We start from the raw sequence: 26101 nt of genomic DNA on the forward strand, positions 1-26101 counted from the left end.
TTCTTCTGTGAACACACTGTTCTATATTATGATATAGTGCAGAGCAGGGAGAGAGAGAGAGGACTGTGCTCCTGTGAACAAACTGTTCTAGATTATCATATAGGGCAGGGAGAGAGAGGACTGTGCTCCCGTGAACACACTATTCTCTATCATCTTGTAGATCAGTGCAGGGCAGGGAGAGAGAGAGAGGAATATAGAATAAAACAGTAAAGCCAATACATGATGTGGACTGAGGAAAAGATTATTATTACAAAGCTAAATAATATACATGTGATAACAAGCAGTTTATACTTACATATATATAAGTATATAGTGTGTGTAAATAGAACTCTGTCTTGTCTTAAGACTTTTCATAGGGAGGACTTCTTTTCATTAAGAGCACTATAGTCCATGATTGTGGATAATTCACAGATGACACTCCTTGTGCCGTCTACTGTCACAACCTCATGCACTCATGCAGACTGCAACTTGGGCTCCAGGCAAAATGCACAGGCTGCGGCATCCATAGTCATGAATACTTGTTCATAGACTTTCACAGGTCCTTCACTGTCCACAATTGCAAATTGCAAAATATGGTCAGATTAGAAAAAAACAAATTGCTTTCTTTCATAAACAGCGCCACTCTAGTCCTCAGTTTGTATATGGTATTACAGCACCGTTGCTTTGACATCAATAAAATTGAGTTGTAATACCACATATAACCTGAGGACAGGGTGGCGCTATTGTTGGAATAAATCAGCTATGTTTTTCTAATCCTGGATAACCCCTTTAAGACAATCCATGTAGTTAGTATCTGCGTGTGCTGGAGGTTTTATGTAACCGTAAAACAAGCCGCTTTATACAGCTGCTATCAGAGGTCAGGCCAGAGTATCTTGTCATATAGGACACACAACTTCCTCGTAGTTTTTTATGCCCGGTTGAAACACTATTTCCTCTTTGAGATGTTTGTGAAGCCAGGGAAGGACCTCCAGGACGTTAACATAGAAGTCCCGAGCATACTCTGGATATGTGGTTTTTCTTACGGGTTTATCACAAGGATTATAGGTGCCAAAACTGAGGACTCCCACCTACGAAGAGGAAGAAGATACCATTAAAGTAAGAAGACCAGCATCCTATTACTGTGGGGCACAAACACAAGGGGCTATTGCTATACTGATTTACACCTAAGACCAAGGCATTTGTAGGGGTATGGATGGCATCACATACAGACTGATGCAAGGAGCGCCCTCCTACTGGCAGATTATATTCACATCCCTCTATATCTCACCTGGAAGAATCTCGCCCTTTCCCGGATATTCACAAAAAGCGATCCTCCCGATTCTCCTGTAAGGAAATAAAGGGCAATTGATGACATACAAATAATCCCGTAAACTTTCAGAAACCCGCTTTACACAAGAATAAGGGCACATTTCCCTGTAAGGCTGACAGTACATGTCCTTAAAGGTGTATTCCATACATTCTTTGCTGCCACCAGTGGCTGTGTCAGGTACTGCAAGGATGCACAAGTCCTGGTAAAGTTGCATATCACTGCTGCACTTTGATCCTTCCCTGATGTCTATATAATACGTAACCATCAGAACAGACATTACACTGGGGGGAGCCGTCTGTGTCACTAGTGCTGCAGCCTCCCCTGATGTCTATATAATACATGTTACTATTAGCTCCTCCAGTGTAATGTATATTCTAATAGTAACATGTATTATATAGACATCAGGGGAGGCTGCAGCACTAGTGACACAGACAGCTCCCCCCAGTGTAATGTCTGTTCTAATAGTAACATGTATTATATAGACATCGCTGTAGCCCTAGTGATACAGATAGCTCCTCCAGTGTAATGTATATTCTATCTGTATCACTAGGGCTACAGCGATGTCTATATAATACATGTTACTATTAGAACAGACATTACACTGGGGGGAGCTGTCTGTGTCACCAGTGCTGCAGCCTCCCCTGATGTCTATATAATACATGTTACCATTAGAATATAAATTACACGGGGGAAGCTGTCTGTTTCACTAGGGCTGCAGCCTTCCCTGATGTCTATATAATACATGTTACTATTAGAATATACATTACACTGGAGGAGCTATCTGTATCACTAGGGCTACAGCCTTCCCTGATGTCTATATAATACATGTTACTATTAGAACAGACATTACACTGGGGGAAGCTGTCTGTGTTACTAGTGCTGTAGCCTCCCCTGATGTCTATATAATACGTTACAATTAGAATATACATCACACTGGGGGAAGCTGTCTGTATCACTAGTGCTGCAGCCTTTCCTGATGTCTATATAATACGTTACAATTAAAATATACATCACACTGGGGGAAGCTGTCTGTGTCACTAGCGCTGCAGCCTTCCCTGATGTCTATATAATACGTTACAATTAGAATATACATCACACTGGGGGAAGCTGTCTGTGTCACTAGTGCTGCAGCCTCCCCTGATGTCTATATAATACATGTTACTATTAGAATATACATCACACTGGGGGAAGCTGTCTGTATCACTTGGGCTACAGCCTTCCCTGATGTCTATATAATACATGTTACTATTAGAATATACATCACACTGGGGGAGCTGTCTGCGTCACTCGTGCTGTAGCCTCCCCTGATGTCTACATAATATATGTTATCATTATAATAGACATTACACTTGGGGAAGCTGTTTGTGTCACTAACGCTACAGCCCAGCACAGTGCGAGTGTTGATAACTTAATCACCACTTCCACTGCTACTCTAATGTCTACTCTACTATTCTAATGCTAACATGTAATATTTAGACATCAGGGGAGAATCAGTATCTGCATGCTGCAGCGCTAGTGATATATAACTATGCTGGGACCAAGGCTTGTGGAGCCCTGCAGTACCCTGCATAGCCTTTGGTGGTAGCAGAGCAACCATGCTGTCCCTTACTGCTGCCATCCATTGTAAAAAAAAAAAAAGTCTATATAAATTTACTAAGAAACATCTTTATTGGTTAGAATACCCCTTTAAACCTGTGTTTGATGAGAACACACGGCTATAAGTGCGCCTGATACTCCCACCCTAAAGCCTTGTTGTGCAGGGGTCCGGGGACTTCGGGTATTGCTGAAATTAACACTTACCTTTACAAGACATATCTCCCTGTACACAGAGATGGCGCGGAGACACCAAATATTCCAGGGTGATGTTTTTATACCGGTCACCGCTTTGAACGGCCGATATGCAGGCTTCTCTCTGGATGATAAAATACAGTCATTACAGTGACGCCCCAGCTGCTGCAGAGCCTCTTTTGAAAGAGAAATTGGAGTTCACGAACAATAGGGATAAAGAGTCAAGGTAACACAGGTGTAGTGTGACGTGTATTATGTGGTATTATTTTTATATTTTTTTTTTACACTTTTCTGGGGCGGCCATTTTGGACAAATACCCTTTCCTCCTATAATGGCGATATAGCAGGTAATGGGCACTTTATGACAGCTGAAATCAACGGACGTCGATTGACAGGCAGGTGTCATATATTATTACAATCTCTAGGAGTATAGCCCCGCCCCAGAGCAGAGACCACTGTAACAGGAGAGCTGCATACATGGCCTTATCTCTGTATATAGTGTATACCATGTTGATTTACCTTGGCCTCCATCACTACAATACAGCTCTCTTCTAATGACAGTGAGAAAACTCTGCTAACCCTCTCCCAATCTGGGATGTCATGAGTTAGGGTGGTATTACACGGAACGATTATTGCTTCAAAAATCGTTAAATCATTCGGATGATCGATAATCATTTAGTGTGATAGCAGACAACGATTACACGACCAACGAGAAATCGTTGGTCGTTTAATAGAATTTGGACCTATTTGATCGTTTGCAGATCGTTCGCATGTAATAAGGCGTCGCTCAGTCTTTCGCAGTAGCGGTGAACAGAGTGGCGACGACAGGACGAAGGCAATAACGATCATAAGTAATGATCATTGTTCCGTTCAATTGGGTGAACGATTTCAGGTTGTTTGCTATAGTGGTCGTTTATCGTTGATTGTTGAAAAATCGCTTTGTGTAATAGTACCCTTAGTCCTCCCAGACTTTGCTGTCTCTGTGCTTATCTATTGAACTCAATAATAACTCAGTGGGGGAGATTTATCAAACATGCTGTAAAGTGAAACTGGCTCAGTTGCCCCTAGCAACCAATCAGATTCCACCTTTCATTTTCCAAAGAGTCTGTGAGGAATGAAAGGTGGAATCTGATTGGTTGCTAGGGGCAACTGAGCCAGTTTCACTTTACACCATGTTTGATAAATCTCCCCCAGTATGCAGTAAGCTCCAGAGCTCCCCCTAGTTGTGGCAGACATCATAATAAATCTATATCAATACAGGAGATTTGAAGCTCTGAATGTTACAGAGCTATGGTACGACTTTGCTGCTACAGGACTCACCATCTTATTGTTCTGTATATAGACGGGCAGCTCATCTTTTGTTCTGGACAGAAATCCAGCCTCCACTTCATTGCCTTTAAGTAGGAAGGTACCTGAGATAATACAGAGGACATCATAGGTGCAAGGAACATACAAGGGTTCTGTACGTACAGTCCTTTAATACCGTAGATTTCTCATCATAATTCATAACTGGAAAGATCTGATTACTAGACCTCTATAGGCCACAATGACGCCATGACTGCGACCAAACAGCACTTCCCCATTTGGACAATTTTTTTTTTAGTCTAACAACCATTGATAAAGTATGGAATGGGCTTGGGCTATGTTCACACTACGTAAAACTACGGCCGTAGTTTTGCGGGGTGGAACATAGCCTTATTGTCAGTGGGATCCCGGCCGGAGCGTACACACATCGTATGCGCTCCGGCCCGGAACCTGTGCGGCGCCAGAGAAAACGGACAGGTCAGTTTTCTGCGACCGAAATTCAGTGAATTCCGGCCGCAGAAAGACCTGTCAGTTCACACAGTGAAGCAAGTGGCTCCGGATGCTCGCTTCACTGTGGGCTATGGGAAGCTCAGATGCGGGTGCACGCTGATGCGCCCGCATCAGAGCTCCGCGGCCAGAAATAGCACCCGGCCGGTACTTAAGTACCGGCCGGGATGATCCGGGCACAGACTGGCCGTTCCACAGTGGCATAGCTATGGAGGTCACAGGGTGTGCAGCTGCAACCGGGCCCATAAACCAGGGAGCCCAGAGGTCCTGCTCACCTCTTTAAAGTTGCCAGTTCATGTCTGACCTAAGGGTCCATTTACACAGAAAGATTATCTGACAGATAATCTGCCAAAGATTTGAAGCCAAAGCCAGGAATGGATTGGAAAAGAGGAAAAACCTCAGGCTTTCCTTTATGACCTGATCCCTGTTTATAGTCTGTTCCTGGCTTTGGCTTCAAATCTTTGGCAGATAATTTGTCAGATAACCTTTCTGGGTAAATGGACCCTAACATTCAGCTCCAATGCTCAATGGTATATGCAGGTCTGTGCAGCAGCACTGACAGAGGTCCGAGAAGTAAAGTCACGGTGACAGGAGCAGGAGTGATATGAACTGTGTGTTAACCCCTTCCTCCCAATGTGGTATCTGCCTATACTGTTCACCAACAAGGGTTAAAAAAAAACAATTAACTCTTTAATTTATAGATTGGTTTTATGAATTATAGCTATGGTCAGGACAAGATTAGCATTACAGCTCCTGGACAGGTATATAAGTCTACAGGGGCCCAAGCACAGCTGATTCTGCCTAAAGCTCCACAGACTAAAGGCCGTACTACACGCACAATATTGAGGAGGAAGCAAGCACCAAACTGTCAGGTCAGAGCTCGCTTCCTCCTCGTTCCGCGCTCGCTGCCTGTGTCATTACACGCACAGACAGCAAGCTGGGAAAGGGGGGGGGCACATGCAAAGCTGCCTGGACAATGCTTAGATCGCCCATGGAAGTAATCAGCGATCTGCTGCCTCTGCTCCTATTACATAAAGCAACGAACAGCAGACCGTCTCTGCACTGATCGTGATTATTCCACATGTTAAAAGACCATGATCAGCCGACATCGCGAATGGAGCGGCGATGCGCTTGCTTGTTATTGTACTAAACGGACAGGACACACGGGAGACCTTACGGTGCTCATCGCAGCTTGCATCTTTTGTCTTTTTCATGGCTCTGTTGGCGGGCTCCGTACAGGGAAGACAGATGGGCCTGTCATACACAAAAAAAGGAGATTTACATTGAGGGGGTCTGTGGTGGAGGAACAATTCTTCATAAGCTCCACCTAATAGCTAGAGCAGAACGAGGCTACAAAGATCATCATCATCCGGAGGCCCCAACATGTCCATGTGCCACACAGCAAATTCATTTTAAAGAGCACAGTGTAATACATGATTTCACCTGTGGGGGCGCTGCAGAAGGACTAAACCCTTGACACCAGGTTCTCCTGCAAATTACCGGGTGTGGGTGGGTGAGAGTATCACATCTCTACAAACATTTACAATGCAGGCTTAGTGCCAACCCCAGTGGGCCTTAGTCCCAACCAATGTTCTATCACCTTGTTAAAGTTAACGGCCACTGATTCGTTTTCACGTTCACATTTTGTGTGCTGATTCGATTCCTAATTCATCTGTTTTTGGGAGTTTTTCTTCCTATACTTGATAGATTATATACTTCTGGATAATTGTCACCACCACCAGGGGAAACCAACTGTCAAAGCATTACCCAATGGGAGCTAAAAAAATTTGTATGCAGTGAGCTCCCCCTAGTGGTGGCCAGAGGTAGTCCTTTATCGTGTAATGGCTCCCATACCGATCAGAAACTTGTAGGCCAAACAAACCAACAGCCAACCTTTTATTATCCTAGAAGAGTGAAGGATTGGGCACCTTGAAATTCCACTGCCTGATAATTTTATTTTCTGTTGAAACAGAAGGGATTTTAAGAGACAGCTATTATATGTGTATGGCCAGATTAAGGAGAAGCAGGTCCATAACTCGCTATTTGATAAATACAAAACTGGCAACATTGACGGTTACCTTTCTAAAGTGCCTGAGTGGAATTTTTAATAACTTAAAAGGGCACTGTCACTTTAAAAACCCTTCGACATGTGGTAGAAAAATGTAAAAGGTTTATGATCAGTTGGGATCTAGGTGTTTAGACCCCTCACTGATCACTAGATATGTATTTTCTCTCCAGCAGTGTAAAGCCCCTATTCCATGGGCCGACTATGAGGAGCAAACAAGCGCTGTCAGCCCCACCCGCTACTACACGCGGTGGCAGCGAGCAGGTGAGTGCGGGAGAGGCCGCGGGGAGCTGCCCGGGTGATCGCTAGATCGTCCGGGCAGCTCATAGAGTATAGTGGCGGTCTGCTGCCGCCGCTGCTGTTCCACAGAGCGACGACAGCAGATCGCTGCTATCACAGTTGTTTGTTTTTCAACATGGTTGAAAGACAAACGACTGCAACCATCAGCCGACAGGAACGATGTCGGCTAATCGTTGGCTTCTATTCCACGGGACGATTATCGTCCGTAACGGCTGTTATCGGACGAATATGGCCGATAATTGTTCCGTGGAATAGGGCCTTAAGTCTATGAGACCTTCCCAATTTAATTGCACCTCAGCGCTAAGCCAAGTGCTTTTTATCGTATGTATAAGAGAGAAAGATGTGGATCTAAACACTCAGACCGCCATCCATCTAAACTTTTGAGATGAGTCAGGTCCAGTTTAGCAAAACACAATGGGGGAGATTTATTAAACTGGTGTAAAGTGAAACTGGCTCCGTTGCCCCTAGCAACCAATCAGATTCCACTTTTCATTCCTCACAGACTCTTTGGAAAATTGGAAAATAAAAGGTGGAATCTGATTGGTTGCTAGGGGCAACTGAGCCACTTTCACTTTACACCATGTTTGATAAATCTCCCCCAATGACTCCTTATACATATATGCAAAAGAGTCCGCAGAGCTTCAGTTACAAGACTCAAAGCAAGACAAGCCAGATATCCCTCCAGGTAAGGACCTAGAAAGGGTTGGCTTCTGTAAGGAGACCACCAAAAACCACCATATTAAGTGGCCCCTTTAGTCAATATCCAACTCATTTACATGTCCTACCTGGCGCTTTTGGAGAATTTCACTTTTGTACTTAGTTTTACAAGAGCCACATCGTAGTCATAGTCCTGAGGTATCCCTCTACCTTCCTTACGCAATAGGTTGTAGCAGTCATGAATGAGGATTTTTTCTGCTTTGTATTCTTTATCACCTACAAGAGAATAGATCAAAGACATGTGGCTAGTCATACATAGCGTGTTGGTTTGTCTAGCAATCTAGATACATACACTAGCATGAATGAAGACCTGGACTGACAACCTGCCCAACTGGGCAAATTCCCGGTGGGTCACAGTGGGTGTAGCATCAGGCACAGTCATTATCAAAGCAAAGAATGATTTTTTTGTATCAGGAGAGAGGGAGCTGTCGCTATTATTGTTGGGGGAAGGCTATCAATCACAGCTTGTGTCTCGTGATCATCACCATCAAGTTCATGCAGGTCGGGGTGCAGTAAGGAGAACCTCACAGGCGATTTTAAGAAACTTTGTAATTGGGTTTATTAGCCGAAAAATGCATTTATATAATTAAAAAGCATTTTGAAGCTCTCCTCCCTGTCTTCATGGTTCTCCTATGGAGAGGGGAGGGGTGGAGGGAGATGAGGCACCAAAACAGGACAACAAAGAGTTAATTTACAGCTACAACACCGGGCTATCTCCTCTGAAGTCAGCACTGACCTCTCTGACCTCTGAATACCGGCTTTCACACAGGTCCCACTGTGTAATCCTTTGTTCTCTGCTCTCTGCTGGTGACTTATCTCCCTCCTCCCCCCTCCCCTCTCCATAGGTTACACTGGGCCCAACTGATGTAAAGGAGTTGAGATTTCCTGATAATAAGCAGTGAATGAGAGAGAGAGGAGGGAGGGGGTGGGGACCCGGGGAAAGTCTTTTTGAAGGCAGATAATGGCATATTGCCTAATAAACCCAATTACAAAGTTTCTTAAAATCACCTGGACTATTTATTTCTGCAAGATAAAATTTTTTAACAGAGACACTTTAAAAACTGTAATCTCTTCTTTCAGTATTCTGATACGATCCCTTGAAGTTACAGGCCTAAAGCCTGATGCTGCCCCACTGACACATTGATAAATTACCATTGTAACCCAATTGATCTGCGTACCAGTTTTAAAGCTGTATTCCTCTACTGCCTTGCCTTCTTTGAAACAATGGGCTGCAGTGATGACCCAGCTGCTGGAAATAAGGGACCCGAAGCACGGGCTTCCGGACTCAGTCTGGGAAGGAGAAGAGTTACATACAGATAAGCGTCCTGTCTGGTTGTAGATAGATTATTTTCACACGTTCGCCTCTTCCGCTTAAAACCTAGGTCGGTGCAGGCCTATGTCAGCGTTTCTCAATTACCCCCCAACAGATCATGATATGAGGATATCCCATGTTAAAGACACCTGATTATTATATCACCTGTGAAATACTAAGGAGATCCTCAAAACATGACCTGTTGTGGCTACTTGAGGACTGGAGGTAGGAAACAATGGCCTATGGCTATGTTCAGACCTTTCCTGGCGCATATAATCCTTCGTGTTTAGCTGGCCATATACACTCGATGTGTTGACTCGACCCGATTCCAGCCAGACTTGTTGATCATCTAATGTGTAGGCCGACTTCAGAGAGAACTTTTCACTTTCATGCTGCCCGAACTACGAGTCATCAGGTTGGTCCACAGTGTTTTTTCACCAGCCTTGGCTGATAGATCTCTATGCTTCTATACCAAAACAGGAGATGATCTGTCAATTGGCTGGTGGGGTGGAGAGAAGCCAATGGGTACCCCCCCCCCCCCCAATGACTCATGGTTCAGGCAGCATGAAAGTGATGACAGGTTTCCTTATGAAGCGGGTCACATGACACCCTTCCTGCTGATACAAAGAAGAGATCGTTCAGATATCACAGTCTCCACTCACTTTAATTCCCACATTCCAAGGATGATGAAAACTGACTTCAGATTCCTCACCCTCCTCATTGAGACCACACATCTCCCCGTAATGGGTGATATCTGTAGAGGGAAAAAAATCACCACATACTTATATTCAAATGAGAAAGGGAGAGATACGGGATAGATAGATAGATAGATAGATAGATAGATAGATAGATAGATAGATAAATAGATAGATAGATGGATAGATAGATAGGAGATAGATAGATAGATAGATATAGATAGATAGATAGATAGATAGATAGATAGATAGATAGATAGATAGATAGATAGATAGATAGATAGATAGTGTAACGCCTGGAGTAGTGGATCCACTGGACCGTCACCAGCGATGGCACTAACCTCACCAGGGAGCGGAGTCTAAGGGGCCGCTGGTTTTCACCAGAGCCCGCCGCAAGGCGGGATGGACTTGCTGCGGCAGGCGACCCCCAGGTCGCTACCCCTGGCTTGGTTGCTGGTGATGGCAGGCGAGGCGTGGCAGGAGCAGTAGGCAGGAGATGGTAGTGGCAGAGGTCTGTAGTCGTGACCGCAGGAGACAGGCTGAAGACAGGAGCAATAGAGTAACGGGGAAGCAGGAACCAGGAACAAGGACTAGGGACCAGGTAGCGGGCAGGAATCAGGAACAAGGACTGGGGACCAGGTAGCGGACAGGAATCAGGAACAAGGACTGGGGACCAGGTAGCGGACAGGAATCAGGAACAACAGGGAGCTGGGCCAAACGCTATGGGAAGCATGTAGAGGCTCCAACACAAGGGACAGGGCATGCTGGGATTTATAGGGGAGTGATTGGTGCAACTAACCAATTAGGGACGCACTGCCCCTTTAAATCTGAGACAGCCGGCGCGCGCGCGCCCTAGGAGGCGGGGACGCGCGCGCCGGCCGGCACAGCGACGGACAGGAGCGTGGAGAGGTAAGGCGCCCCCCGGGGCCGAAGTGACAGCAGCGCCGGGTCCCTGCCTACGGACACCGGCTGCTGCATGGGGCAGTGGGGAGTCGCGGCGGCGGCCCGGAGCACGGGACGCCGCCGCGGCCGTAACAGTACCCCCCCCCTTTGGCCTCCCCCTCTTTCTGGCCTGTAGGAACCTCTTGATGAGGTCTTGGTCCAGGATGTTAGCCTCGGGTTCCCAGGACCTCTCCTCAGGACCAAATCCTTTCCAGTCCACTAGGAAGGATCGTCTCCCTCTGACAGTTTTCATAGCCAGAATGTCTTTGACAATGTAAACGTCATCAGAGACGGCTTGTGGAGCAGAGAGCGAAGCTTTATCGGAGAACCGGTTGAGGACCACTGGCTTTAAGAGGGAGACATGGAAGGCGTTTGGAATCCGCATCGTAGGGGGTAGGCGGAGTTTGTAGGTGACAGGGTTGAGGCGTTTTAGCACCGAGAAAGGACCGAGGAATCGAGGACCCAACTTGTAGCTGGGAATCTTGAGTCGGACATATTTGGCCGAGAGCCAGACTTTGTCACCAGGGAGAAAATTCATGGCGGGTCTTCTTCTCTTATCCGCCTGGTCCTTCATGCGGACAGATGCCTTGAGCAGAGATTGTCGAGTCTGTTCCCAGATTGACTGCAGGTCAGATAACAACTCCTCCACGGCTGGGACCTCAGAGGATGGAGAGAGAGGCAGAGGAGGACGAGGGTGACGTCCATAGACCACATAGAAGGGTGACTTGCCTGTGGAGCTTGAGTCCAGATGATTGTAGGAAAACTCTGCCCAAGGAAGCAGACTGGACCAGTTGTTCTGGCGAGCGGAGACGAAATGTCGAAGATAATTGCCAAGGACCTGATTGACCCTCTCCACTTGCCCATTGGTCTGGGGATGATAGGCCGAAGAGAAGTCCAGCTTCACTTGGAGTTGAGAGCAGAGAGCACGCCAGAATCTGGAGACAAATTGTGAGCCTCGGTCAGAGACTATATGAAGAGGAAGACCATGGAGGCGGAAGATATGCTGAAAGAACAGCTGGGCCAGGCGAGGGGCTGATGGTAATCCAGGAAGAGCCACGAAGTGGGACATCTTGGAGAAGCGGTCCGTGACAACCCAGATGACTGTGTTACCCGCAGATGGAGGTAAGTCTGTGACAAAGTCCATGCCTATATGGCACCAGGGGCGGTCTGGGACTGGCAAGGGCTGAAGTAGGCCGGCAGGTCTTTGATGAGAGGACTTGTTTCTGGCACAGATGGTACAGGACGCCACAAAGTCTTTGACATCCAGGAGTAGGCTAGGCCACCAGTAGTGGCGGGAGATCAGTTGCCCGGTCTTTAGAACTCCCGGATGCCCGGCCACCATAGAGGAATGACCCCATTTCAAGATGCGTTTACGGAGTGCGGGGCGCACATAAGTCTTACCGGGAGGCAACTGCTGCAGAGTAGAAGTGGCAACTGGTACTAGGCGATCAGGAGGTATTATGTGTCGAGGAGATTCCTCTTGCCCCATAACATCGGATGCTCGGGATAACGCATCGGCCTTGATATTCCTCTCGGCTGGACGGAAATGAATGGTGAAGTTGAACCGAGAGAAGAAGAGGGACCACCTGGCCTGCCGGGGATTGAGGCGTTGAGCCGATTGGAGGTAGAGGAGGTTCTTGTGGTCCGTGTATATGTTAACGGGATGTTTAGCCCCCTCTAGGAGATGACGCCACTCCTCCAGTGCCAGCTTAATAGCCAGGAGTTCCCGATCTCCTATCGTATAGTTCCTCTCGGCAGGGGAAAAAGTCTTAGAAAAGAACCCGCAGGTTCTGGTCTTGCCTGATGTGTCCTTTTGCGAGAGGACTGCTCCGGCGCCCACAGAGGAAGCATCAACTTCAAGAGAAAACGGCTTGGAGATATCCGGGCGAACTAGAGCAGGAGCGGAGGCAAAGGCAGACTTTAGGCTTTTGAAGGCATGTTCGGCCTCGGGAGGCCAGCGTCTAGGATCCGCCTTCTTCTTTGTGAGAGCCACTATGGGTGCCACCAGGGTAGAGAAGTGAGGGATGAATTGCCGATAGTAGTTGGCAAATCCAAGGAATCGTTGGATAGCTCTAAGTCCCTCAGGACGAGGCCACTGGAGAACAGCTGAGAGCTTGGCAGGATCCATCTGTAGGCCCTGGTCGGAGACAATGTATCCAAGAAACGGCAGGCTGCGCTGATGGAAAACGCACTTCTCCAGCTTGGCATACAAACGGTTGGCCCGTAGTCTCCGTAGAACCTGTCGTACATGGGACACGTGGGTCTGCTGGTCGTGGGAGAAGACCAGGATGTCGTCAAGATAGACTATGACGCAGACATAGAGGAGATCGCGGAATAAATCATTCACGAATTCCTGGAAGACCGCTGGGGCGTTGCATAGGCCGAATGGCATGACCAGATATTCGTAGTGCCCATCTCTGGTGTTGAAAGCGGTCTTCCATTCGTCTCCTTCACGAATACGGATCAGGTTATACGCTCCCCTGAGATCCAACTTGGAGAAGATCCTAGCTCCACGGAGACGGTCGAATAGTTCTGGGATTAGCGGAAGAGGATAGCGGTTCTTGACAGTCACCTTATTTAAGCCCCGGTAGTCTATGCATGGGCGGAGGGAACCGTCCTTCTTCTGCACAAAGAAAAATCCAGCGCCAGCGGGAGACGTGGATTTACGGATGAAGCCCTTCTGTAAGTTCTCCCGGATGTAGGAGGACATGGCTTCCGTCTCGGGCACAGAGAGAGGGTATACTCGACCTCGTGGGGGAGAAGTTCCAGGAAGAAGGTCTATAGGGCAATCATAGGACCGATGAGGTGGTAGAGAGTCTGCCTCCTTGGCCGAGAAGACATCCATAAAGTCTTGGTATTCGTGCGGTAGACCAGACAAAGGCTTGGTATTAGCAGGTGACCTCGTAGAGCACTTGGGTTGAGGAGGTCTCAGACACCTATTTGGACAGTCCTGGCCCCAGCTGAGAACCTCCCCAGTTCTCCAGTCCAGCTTAGGGGTATGTAATTGCAGCCAAGGAAGACCCAGCAAGATGGCGGAAGAGGAATGGCGCAAGACGTAGAAGGAGATCCTCTCCTGATGTAAGGCGCCCACCTGGAGGACTAGGGGTTCAGTCTGGCAGTGCACAGCTTCGGTAAGAATCTCGCCCGTGATCGAAGAGATAGACCGGGGTTGGGCTAGCTGTATCACGGGTAGCCGCCATCTTTGGACCAACGAAGCAGAAATGAAACTGCCAGCAGCGCCAGAGTCGATGAGGGCAGTAGTCTGGAGAACTTGCCCTGAGGGTGTCTGGATGGAGACTGGCATAGTCAATCTTGGAGAGGTGGCATTCACACCTAGGGAGACCTCTCCCACTGGACCTAGGTGCGAGCGTTTCCCGGACGCTGAGGACGTTGGGGACATCTCTGCCGAAAGTGATCAGCGCCACCGCAGTATAGGCAGAGATTCAGCTCTAGTCGACGGGCCCTTTCTTCAGTCGTCAAGCGAGCTCGATCCACCTGCATAGGAACTTCTGGAGACGACTGGGGCATAGGAGCAACGGGATTTTGGAATACCGGTGCCAACCGAGGATGGCGACGGGGCAGGCTCAGACGCCGTTCTTGTCGGACCTCCTCCTCTCTCTCGGAAAACCTGGTGTCGACTCTGGTAGCCAGTAGAATGAGTTCGTTCAAGGAGGTAGGAAGGTCTCGGGCAGCGAGCACATCTTTCACTCGAGTAGAAAGGCCCTTCTTGAAGGTGGCTAATAGGGCGGCCTCGTTCCAGTCCAATTCAGCTGCCAGGGTGCGGAACTGGATGGCATAGTCACCAACAGAGGAGCTCCCTTGAGAGAGGTTGAGGAGAGCTGTCTCAGCTGAAGTAGCACGGGCAGGTTCCTCAAAGACGGAGCGAAACTCGGCCAGGAAGGTTCGGAGATTGGCAGCAACAGGGTCATCTCGGTCCCACAGCGGCGTGGCCCAGGCCAGAGCTCTACCCTCCAATAGGCTAATGATGAAAGCCACTTTAGAGCGCTCGGTGGGAAACTGACTACTTAAAAGTTCAATATGCATGGTGCACTGAGCCAGGAATCCCCTGCACAACTTGGGATCGCCTCCATATTTAGTCGGGAGGGCCAGTCGAAGTCTCGAGGTGGCTGCTGGTGGTGGTGAGCGCTGGGCTGTAGCATGCTGCTGTAGGGCGGCAGTCAATTGCTGGATTTGCTGCGACTGTTGCTGGATTTGTTGAGCCTGTTGCGCGACCACTCTGGCGACGTCACGGAGATCAGGCACCTCGCCGGGATCCATGGTTGGAGCCTACTGTAACGCCTGGAGTAGTGGATCCACTGGACCGTCACCAGCGATGGCACTAACCTCACCAGGGAGCGGAGTCTAAGGGGCCGCTGGTTTTCACCAGAGCCCGCCGCAAGGCGGGATGGACTTGCTGCGGCAGGCGACCCCCAGGTCGCTACCCCTGGCTTGGTTGCTGGTGATGGCAGGCGAGGCGTGGCAGGAGCAGTAGGCAGGAGATGGTAGTGGCAGAGGTCTGTAGTCGTGACCGCAGGAGACAGGCTGAAGACAGGAGCAATAGAGTAACGGGGAAGCAGGAACCAGGAACAAGGACTAGGGACCAGGTAGCGGGCAGGAATCAGGAACAAGGACTGGGGACCAGGTAGCGGACAGGAATCAGGAACAAGGACTGGGGACCAGGTAGCGGACAGGAATCAGGAACAACAGGGAGCTGGGCCAAACGCTATGGGAAGCATGTAGAGGCTCCAACACAAGGGACAGGGCATGCTGGGATTTATAGGGGAGTGATTGGTGCAACTAACCAATTAGGGACGCACTGCCCCTTTAAATCTGAGACAGCCGGCACGCGCGCGCCCTAGGAGGCGGGGACGCGCGCGCCGGCCGGCACAGCGACGGACAGGAGCGTGGAGAGGTAAGGCGCCCCCCGGGGCCGAAGTGACAGCAGCGCCGGGTCCCTGCCTACGGACACCGGCTGCTGCATGGGGCAGTGGGGAGTCGCGGCGGCGGCCCGGAGCACGGGACGCCGCCGCGGCCGTAACAGATAGATAGATAGGAGATAGATGATAGATAGATAGATAGATAGATAGATAGATAGATAGGAGATAGATAGATAGATAGATAGATAGATAGATAGATAGATAGATAGGAGATAGATAGATAGGAGATAGATAGATAGATAGATAGATAGATAGATAGATAGATAGGAGATAGATAGATAGATAGATAGGAGATAGATAGATAGATAGATAGATAGATAGGAGATAGATAGATAGATAGATAGATAGATAGATAGATAGATAGATAGATAGATAGGAGATAGATAGAAGATAGATAGATAGGAGATAGATAGATAGATAGGAGATAGATAGATAGATAGATAGATAGATAGATAGATAGATAGATAGATAGATAGATAGATACATAGATAGATAGATAGATAGATAGATAGATAGATAGATAGGAGATAGATAGATAGATAGATAGATAGATAGATAGATAGATAGGAGATAGATAGATAGGAGATACATAGATAGATAGATAGGAGATAGATAGATAGATAGATAGATAGATAGATAGATAGATAGATAGATAGATAGATAGATAGATAGATAGATAGGATGTATGTCTAGGTATGTGGCAGCATTACATTGCTTGTCTTTGTGTTATACAGTAGGAGTAGATAGACAGATATTAGATTTGCGGCACTTTACTCATAATTTGATTGAATGTTTTCTTCATGTCTTCTGCTTCTTTCACGAAAAAAACATGTTTCTCGTTCTCCTTCTGAGAAGCCAGTTCACTCAGCTCGGCCCTGTCTGTGCTGCCACCAATGCCAAATGCATAGACATCTAAAGAGAGAGATGGAAACACAAGTATAACGGATGGATTTTAACATCAAATGTGAGTTATGTAGAGATAGATAGATAGATAGATAGATAGATAGATAGATAGATAGATAGATAGATAGATAGATAGATAGATAGATAGGAGATAGATAGATAGATAGATAGGAGATAGATAGATAGATAGATAGATAGATAGATAGATAGATAGATAGATAGATAGGAGATAGATAGATAGATCGGAGTACCCACTCAGCAATTTCACAAATTTCCTGCAGCACAACTCGTGTTGAAAAAACTTTATGTTATTTATTTCATATTCAAGTAGAAAAAGGCATACGTGCAGCACAGCAAAAAAATGATGAAGTACGATGTGACGTTTCGGTGACCTACGTCACCCTTTTCAAGCATACTTCTCAGTGTACAACTTCCTCCTTTTATACAAGTGTCAGTAAATAACAAACAAATCCAATAGGTGAATACATGTGTCCATCAAATCAGTGTAGATAGATAGATAGATAGATAGATAGATAATACAATATAGGAATCACTGTGGCACTCAAAAGTAGTGAAAAAAATGGTGATTTATTCGCCCAAAACCGCAACCATTTTTCTACATTATTAGATAGATAGATAGATAGATAGGACATAGACCTTTTGTGCCAGTGAGGATCCAAACCACTCCAGGCTACCGTGACAAGTGCCCAAGTGACCCTAGACTAACACCCCCACTGTTCCCTATCACTGCAGATAGATAGATGATAGATAGATAGATAGATAGATAGATACATACATACATACATACATACATACATAGATCTCACCTAGATATTTTTCCCTTTTATCTGTGATTTCTAGATCATCTCTGATCCTCTTTATCATTTGCACGGGTGGTCCTCCCATATTGGATTTTCCTGAAATGAATGATTTTAGGAATGATTCTGTCAGGACTTGGGGACTTTGAGACAGGTGATGCCCTAGCACTGACACCCCCCCCCCCCCCCCCCGCTGTCCCTACCTGATTACCTCAACTGCCCTAAATGACAGCGGATAACTGGTTGACAGTTCCTGGCCTGTACAGGTGTGACACAAAATGTGGACAAGACAGACAAATACAAAATTTGTGGTCAGTATAGCAAGGTTAGCAACAAACGTTCAGCGAAGTACAAAATTGTAGTTGTTAGAGTAGGGGTGTCACGACCAGTCACACCAAACACACAGAGACAGTGAGCCCTGAGCTCAGCCCCGCCCACTGTCCCTACCTAATTGCCGCAATCTGCCCTAAATTGGCAGCGGACAACTTGGTGGCGATCCCTGGCCTGGATACGTTAAACAATAGACAAGACAAAACGAACAAACACAATAAGAATGGTCAGCAATCCGGGTCACAACAGTCTGGCAGCAAAGGTACAAAATCAGGATCCAAAAGAGTAGTCAAATAACAGGCAATATGGTCGGGGGCAGGCAGCAAGCAAGCAAGGTCAAAAGATACAAGGCAGAAATCAGGAGAAGCAAAGAAACAGAACACACAAGCAGGCAGAGACTAAAGTCAATAACCGGAAAGGCACAGGCAGAAACAGAAATCTTAAATAGGACACCAGGAACCAAGTCCAGAAGATGATAGGAGGGACCAGCTGTCAATCACTGAGGCAAAGGCAGGTTAACCGTTACATGACCAGGGAAGCTTAGAAGAACAGACATGGGTGGGGCAGGGAAATCAATTAGCAGACCAGAAGGAAAAAAACAGTTCAGACAGGGCAAAAACAAAAGGCAAAAAAAACACAGAATAAATAGAAGATTATGGCCAAAAGCGCAGTCTCGGTCGTACCTTACGCACGGAGGACTGCGCCAAAGTTGCATTCATGACAAGGGGACTGGACAACAAAAGACAATTGCAACCCTGACGCTGGTACCCACCCCGCAATTTGCTTCAACTGCCCTGGGAAGCAGTGGAAAACTGGACGACAGCCCCTAACTTAACCCCTTAAGGTCTGAGCCAATTTTCATTTTTGTGCTTTAATTTTTTCCTCCTTGTGTTCAAAAGGCCAAAGCACTTTTTTTCACCTACAGACCCAGATGAGCCCTCATTTTTTGTGGCACTAATTTTACTTTGCAATGACCTAATTTTTGCATAAAATATGCTGCAAAACCAGAAAAAAATTCATATGCGCAGTTTACCATGCAAGATCAGAAATGTGATAATTTAATAGTTCGGGCGATTACGCATTAATTAGATGTCGATATACACAGCACTGATGCCTCATAGAGACCTGTGTAGTATGCATTATACAGCACTGATCGATTAGATTACTGGTGTATTGGTATGGTCTGCTGCAGACCAGATCAATAGAATACCGAGTCGGGATCAATGCCATTCCGACGCTGAGTCCTAGACCGGTATAAGAAGGGGATCCCCTCCTCCGTGATCACATTGCGGGGGGTGGGGGATGATCCAGCCAGTAGACCACCAGGTGATCGCCATGGAGGACTTTTAAATGCAGCTGTCATGTTTGATAGCTGCATTTAATGGCCCTAATTAGCGGATGCGGCGATCAGTCAATGATTTATGGGCCCCTTTGCGGTTGCACCCCCTGCGATCCTACCTCTACAGAATTAACCAGCTTCGTTGCCTGAGCCAGCTCTATTCCAGCTTAAGTATGGTTGGGTGTTTGTCAGATCCTTGTTTTGCATATGAAAAAATAGGCTCTATAAATGATGTAAGATAATTGAGGACACTTTTTAATCAAAGCTTGTAGGATCAACGGAATGGCCATATTGGATATTATTTATGCCCTGATTCACTGATGATAGGTCAGGAAGGGGATATACCAAGCCTTGGATTGTTTGATTGACTACGGACACTACTGGGCCTCCATTGCTCCTCCAAACCAAAGAATCTACTTCCCACTGTTCCGCTATTCCTACACTCATTTACATATGGACATCTGGATCAGCCTCCACTTTGCATGGAAGGACGGGGAAAGCCATAGTGAGACACCTTATTTCTATTTCTGAGAGAAGAAAAGAATAGGGCATGTCGAAGCCCAACATCAGCTCTCGGGGGAGTGTGGGTAGGCCGCCATACAGACAGACACAGTAGATGGTTTCCCTATCCTGCTGAAATCTGATCTAATGTGTATGACCAGCTTTATATCACTCATTCACCATCTCTCTCACCGTCAGTCAGTAGCACTATTACGTGTTGGATAGAATTCCACTTCTTCAGGTCTTTGGAGGCCGCCTTTTCAAACGCCATCATCTCATTGATCTTTTTCAGGCCAGCAAACGTGTTTGTCCCTGATTTGTTTTTGTGATCTAAAGGCAAAAACAAGGAACGAATACCTCAATTTGTGAACCGGGAATGTTTTTGGCTGTACGTGCACGCTGTGATACTCACTGTTGAACTTCATTCTATCATTTATGAGCTCCACTACTTCATCTGCATCTTCTTTGTTATGAATGCTGACAATCACTTTAGGCTCCGTGGCGAAAGATATCACTCCAAAATAAACATCCATATCATACCCCCCGAGCTAGCGGGATGAGAAAAATGAGATGGAGATGTCATCGATGTACAATCTTAAGGTTGCCTGAAAATTATGTGAATTTTTTATAATGCTGGGGCTGCTGTAAAGAAAAAAAAAAAAAAAAAAGATACTTAATGACCCTGGTCCCCCACAGCCCGATTGTGACTCCTTCCAGTCCTCCTATGTTTGTTTCTGCTCCCTGCTTCTGAGATGATGTAAAAACAGCACCTGCCAATCGCTGGCCATAGATGAGTGTCCACTTTTGACCAGGTCCTGCTGCAACCTCATGTCTCGGAAGTAAGGAGAAAAGACGAGTGGAAGTGGATCAGAAGGAGTCACAATGGGAGCTGCAGGGAATCAGGGGAGTTAAGTATCGCTTTTTTTTCCATTTTACAGTAGACAAAGAAAAATATATACTTATTTTTGCACTGGCATATCCCTTTAAATTTTAAAGGGCATCTCCAGCATATTTTTTGTTTTCTTTCAAATCATCTGGTATTAGAAAGTGCCAGAGATTTGTAATTTACTTTTTTTTTTTAAATCTCAAGTCTTCCAGTACTTATCAGCTGCTGTATGTAATAGACATACACACTGATATGCAGCCGGTAAGTACTAGAAAACTGGAGATTTTTTAATAGAAGTAAATTACAAATCTCTGGCACTTTCTGACACCGGTTGATTTGAAAGAAAAAAATGGTTGGAGTTGCCCTTTAAGGTATTTTATTTGCTATGTGGACAATTTCCATCTGACTAAACTATACACCTTACCAATGTGATCTGGTTTTTGACCTTGCGGTTTTCACAGATAACACATGTAAAAATGTGTTACAGCAAAATGATGCAGTTTGCTGTAAAATGTGCAGTTTTGCTCCTACAGCAATTTGCCACCCATGAACCAAGCCTTAAAAACAAGACGCTTAATGAAGCAATCCCACATTTATAGATTTTCTTTGCCCATATAATGTACACTCACCACCACTATTCCTCCAGTGTCATCTGTTTAATCCTCGCTCAGCTGTATGTACACATTTTATTATGGTATCTGTGGTCATGTGACCACTGGTCAGCCACCACCTTGACTTCACAAGTGCGTTCTCTCCTTCATCTTCAAATCTACTATATATGTTGCATCAGCACATCATCACATGGGTAGCTACAGCCAGTACCATCTCTACCTGATGGGAGGACTGTGTAACAATTCACAAGTCTACATATCCTTCTTTTTCCATGCCATCTCACTTTAGGCAAGAGTCAGGAGGCCCCTATGCACATTAAATCATTGACCAACACCACCAAAATCAGTGAAGTAGACTAAGGCTATGTTCACACTATGTATGAGACCAGCCGTTCCGTGACCCGGACGGTCTCTGCCCGGATCATCCCGATCTTTCGAGCCACAGGGTTCTGATGCGGGCGCAGCAGCGCGCGCCCGCATCAAAACTTCACATAGCACACTATGAAGCAAGCGTCCACAGCCGCTAGCTTCATTGTGTGAACTGACATGTCAGTTATTTGCGAGTCCGCATGGGATCCCGGCCGGAGCGTATATGATGTGTGTACGCTCCGGCCGGGATCCCATTGAAGTAGAGGCATTGTTCCACACCGCAAAAAGTTTGGCCGTTATTGCAGATGGCAACAATGGTTGTACTTTTACGTAGTGATTTTTAAGGGTACTATTACACAGAACGATAATCGGCCCGATTCGGACAATTATCGCTTGTGATTGGCTGAGCCTTTGAAACTAGAGCGCACGGGACCCGGTAAGAAGCGGACCGCAGGAGCAGCCCTGGAGCGTGGATAGATAAAGTATATAGTTTAAGCAAGGGCAGCAAGGACATCGGTAACGTTAAATTAATTGTTAAATGATTATCGGGCCGTGTAATAGGCCAAGTAAATGAGAGACGATCTAGCAGATCGGTGCTCGTTTACAGGTATTATCGGGCCCCCATCGGCCCGTGTAATACCACCCTAAGGATTAATGATGAGATTGTTTATCGTTAACCTGAAATCGTTCACCATATTACACAGAACGATAATCGTTAGTTACAATCGTTACTATGATCGTTTACTCCATCTGATCCCAGCAAAACAATGAACAATGTGCAATTACACTGAATGATTAGTGAACAAATGCGGAACTTGAGCGAACGAATGTGGAATTACAGCGAACGATTAGCGAACGATCAGCGAGGGATTAACGATAATTTTAGGTTCAGACCTAAATCAACGATCAACGACATACGAACGATTTTTCAATCGTTGCCTGCGATTACACAGAATGATTATCATAAAAATTCGAACAATTTAACGATTTTTCGCACGATAATCGTCCCATGTAATAGGGCCCTTAGGAGGTTGTGCTGCTGTCTGCACTGACTGAGAAGGGTTTCCCGTAAAACTATAGAAACCTACTGGAAGGGAGATGTCTTCAGGATAAGGCTAGTGAGTGTGGAGAGGACTTCAGTGCAGGACAGTGAAGAGTCAGGAGCTGGATGTTTCTGAGAAGACACACTGGAGAAGCCCGTGAGGAGAAGTAGTACAAGGACCTCACAGCCCCAGACTCGGCCAAAGGTCTCAACCCCGTCTTAGCACCATGTTTGAGCGTTTTGCTACAATAAAGCCACATGGACGATTCTACACATTTTGGACCACCACAAACCTTGCTGACAAGAGTCACTGCACACTCCTTGAAGATCTTAAAGTTTTCTTCACCAACACTCTCGGAGGCATCCAGGAGGATATACACATGGAGGATCCCGTCCTTTGTTATCGTGAAGGTTCTCCCCCCCACTTCTCCTAATAAAAGAAAGGATACGATAGAGAATGACTGTGTGTACGGTGGACATTCAGAGACAATATTTTTTAGTCTCCTTCGCTGGCTCTTAGTTGCGTTGGTCTCCTTATGATGGAGGAGCCCCTCATCCACCTCCACTAATAGGTTTTAACACCTGTCCCTCAGGCTGTGAGGTCCCAGTGAATAAAGCCCCCTAAGGAGGCTCTATTCTCCAGGCCTCACAGCCTGTGGGACAGGTGTTAGTGGTCATATTGGACCTCCGACTAGGAGGACTTTTGATTGTTCCACTAAAAGCTGCCATTGTAGTTCTCAGTGGTAAACATGAAGGCATGGGGCATGCGGATGTCAATGGCCTGAAAATAACCAGCTAGTCATTAGGTTTGAGCCACTTAAATTAAGGCCTCTAAGTGTATATAGATACATCAGTATTTCATTTTGCCGCAGAGGATACAAACATAGTGTGAATGCATCCTTAGGCCTTATTCACACATCGGAAATCCTGTCTGTAACTGCAGACCTGCAACTATAGGTGTTAGGATGTGTATCCGCCCCCCTACGCATTTACATGAAGCCATGCATTGTAAGTGCACGAATCATGGCCGTTTTTCGGATCTAAAAAAACTACAGCTGGGATATGTAAAAGGGTCCATTCAAATCAATGGGTACAGTACTGTACACAATTACGGATCTGTAGTTGCAGACAGTATAGTACCGATGTGTGAAAGGGGCCTTAAGAGAACAGATGTCCACTGTTAGGTGTGAATTTAACCAACATGGCAATGAGGAGGCGGATTCACTGTCTACAAAACAGACATCCCCGGCTTCCCTTTCCATGGTGGAACTTTTGGTGACAACTGACCTTTCTTTTCAGAAGTTTTCAGGATACCGGAGAGTGACCCTGCAAAGTGTTGTCCGGCCTCCTCAGGTAGGTCAAATGTATAAGGATCTGGGAAGGAGACAGAGAAGGCCATTTGTTTATTCAGGTTCTGCTTACACGAGGGGTGTAGTTAGGAGTCATGGTGCCCCATAGCAAAAAACTGTACAGGCCCCATGAATCCTGTGCACTCGTCCAGCCCACGCAGTCCCCCAGTCACACGTTACTTCGTTCACGTTCCCCAGGGGACTACACCAGGCCAGGTAAGTATGAATATGCTGGTCCTGGTTAGGAGGCACTGGTACCATGGAGGCAGACCATGCTTTGCCGCGTCGGGCCCCCTTGCCGCACAGGCCCCGTAGCACTTGCAGGGTCTGCCTTCATGGTAGCTACATCACTGGCTGACACTGTTAGATAGCTGTTATGGCAAGGAGACACATGGTATCTTTCATCTATCTGTCTGTGCTAATAGAAAATGCTTTATCGTCCACTGCAAAGAGTTATTGAGGTTTTCTAGAGCTCCTAAAGTGCTGAGGGCTCACACCTGTGTGTAGTTCACATTTACAGTCCATGACAAAGTCTGGAGGCTAATGCTGCGTTTACACGGAACGGATATTGTTCGAATTTGCACGATAACGATCGAATTTGAACGATAATCGTACATGTAAACGCAGTGATAGATCGAATGATGAGGGAGAAATCGTTCATTTTGATCTTACAACATGTTCTTAAATCGTCGTTTGCAAAAAAATTTGCAGATCATTCCGTGTAAACGATTTAACCTATGTGCGAGATAGGCTTAAGCGATCGCAAAACGATTTTTCCGTACGATATATCGTTCCGTCTAAACGCTGATCGTTATAAAAAAAAAATCGTTACTTCAAAATCGTTCATCGTACAATCGGGTGAATTATCGCTTCGTGTAAACGCAGCATAAATTCTGTCAATCAAGCAGGGACAGGAATGGAAAGGCATTACGGCCTTTAACAAGTCAGAAGATTGAGAACCCTCTTTGACTTTTTACTCCAGAAAATAAATGCTCTTTTCTGGAAGCACAGACAGATATATGAAAGGTACCATGTGTCTCCTTTCTGTAACAGTGTCAGCAGTTTAGAATGTGAGTTGTAGCTGGCAGATTCCCTCTAACTTGTATCCATAGGATAGGTGATAGGTGAAATCTGACCACTGTTCATAAAATCAGGGGTCCCTTGTTCCCAGAGTGCATGGTATGGTGGCTTGCATTATCGGCTGAAGATAAATAAGTGCTGTACCCATGTTGAGTAAATGGCGTAGAGGCAAAGCCTGCATGCTGCCAATTACTGGAAGAACAAGGGTCCTTGTGACTGGTGGAGGTCCATTATTTATCACCTATACTATATTAACCTCCTTGTGCTCAGTACTCACACTGACAGCTGACCTCGGTCCCACTCCATCGCCTGCTCTCTAAACATATTCTTTTTGATGATCCAATCAAGGTAAGGCCGGTGATACATTTATAGGAGACACTTTCATCTACGTCATATCGAATACCCGTTTTTATTGCCCCAGGGGGTAAACCTGGATCAGGACAGTGGCCGGCTGTGGGGTAAAAAAACTAGTTAATTCAGATATCGTTAGGATTAACATTTCCCATGATAGCTATGATAGTATTCGAACCACTAAGAACCAGGATGGGAACCTTCAGCCCATCAGCTGTTGCAAAATTACCATTCCCTACATGCTGGACAACCAAAGTTAAAACTTCGGGTAGTTTTTCAACAGCTGGAGGACCACAGCTTCCCCTTCCCTGATTTAGAAGAAAAATCCGGTATCCACCATGCCCTTTGAGCACGTTAAGAACTTTTAAGCCTCCAGTATAATCCCGGACATCCATTTAACCTAGCCTTTGTATATATGGTTTGTATAAATTCTAGTCCTAGTATCCCCACACTCACCTCCATCATCACAGATTGCCGTCTCTCCACTCCATTTCCCATTTGACTTACAGGTTCTTTCCATAGATCCCCTGGCTATGTAACCATCATTACACATGAAATTAATAGTTGAGTTAACATAAAAGGGACCTCTAGGATGAAACTCTCCATTTTCAAACACAACGGGGTCGGGACATCTAATTTCTAAAAA

General features: G+C 46.2%; 1 protein-coding gene across 1 annotated transcript in view; it reads right to left on the minus strand.

Annotated features, from left to right (window-relative positions):
* Window positions 1–225: 225 nt before the first annotated feature.
* Window positions 226–26101, minus strand: part of LOC138766623 (complement factor B-like) — a 31663-nt gene continuing 5787 nt past the window's right edge. Inside the window, exons 3-18 of the mRNA XM_069944215.1 lie at window positions 25912–26094; window positions 25382–25555; window positions 23963–24049; window positions 22969–23105; window positions 20180–20315; window positions 19960–20097; window positions 17607–17696; window positions 16651–16788; window positions 9965–10056; window positions 9169–9280; window positions 8059–8206; window positions 6086–6162; window positions 4417–4508; window positions 3110–3221; window positions 1268–1323; window positions 226–1067 (exon numbers count right to left, since the gene is read on the minus strand). Coding sequence (XP_069800316.1) covers window positions 876–1067; window positions 1268–1323; window positions 3110–3221; window positions 4417–4508; window positions 6086–6162; window positions 8059–8206; window positions 9169–9280; window positions 9965–10056; window positions 16651–16788; window positions 17607–17696; window positions 19960–20097; window positions 20180–20315; window positions 22969–23105; window positions 23963–24049; window positions 25382–25555; window positions 25912–26094 — 1964 coding nt within the window. The 3' untranslated portion in view covers window positions 226–875. The remainder of the gene's footprint in view (window positions 1068–1267; window positions 1324–3109; window positions 3222–4416; window positions 4509–6085; window positions 6163–8058; window positions 8207–9168; window positions 9281–9964; window positions 10057–16650; window positions 16789–17606; window positions 17697–19959; window positions 20098–20179; window positions 20316–22968; window positions 23106–23962; window positions 24050–25381; window positions 25556–25911; window positions 26095–26101) is intronic.

The sequence above is a fragment of the Dendropsophus ebraccatus genome, chromosome 10 (assembly GCF_027789765.1).
Source record: "Dendropsophus ebraccatus isolate aDenEbr1 chromosome 10, aDenEbr1.pat, whole genome shotgun sequence".
Lineage (NCBI taxonomy): Eukaryota > Metazoa > Chordata > Amphibia > Anura > Hylidae > Dendropsophus > Dendropsophus ebraccatus.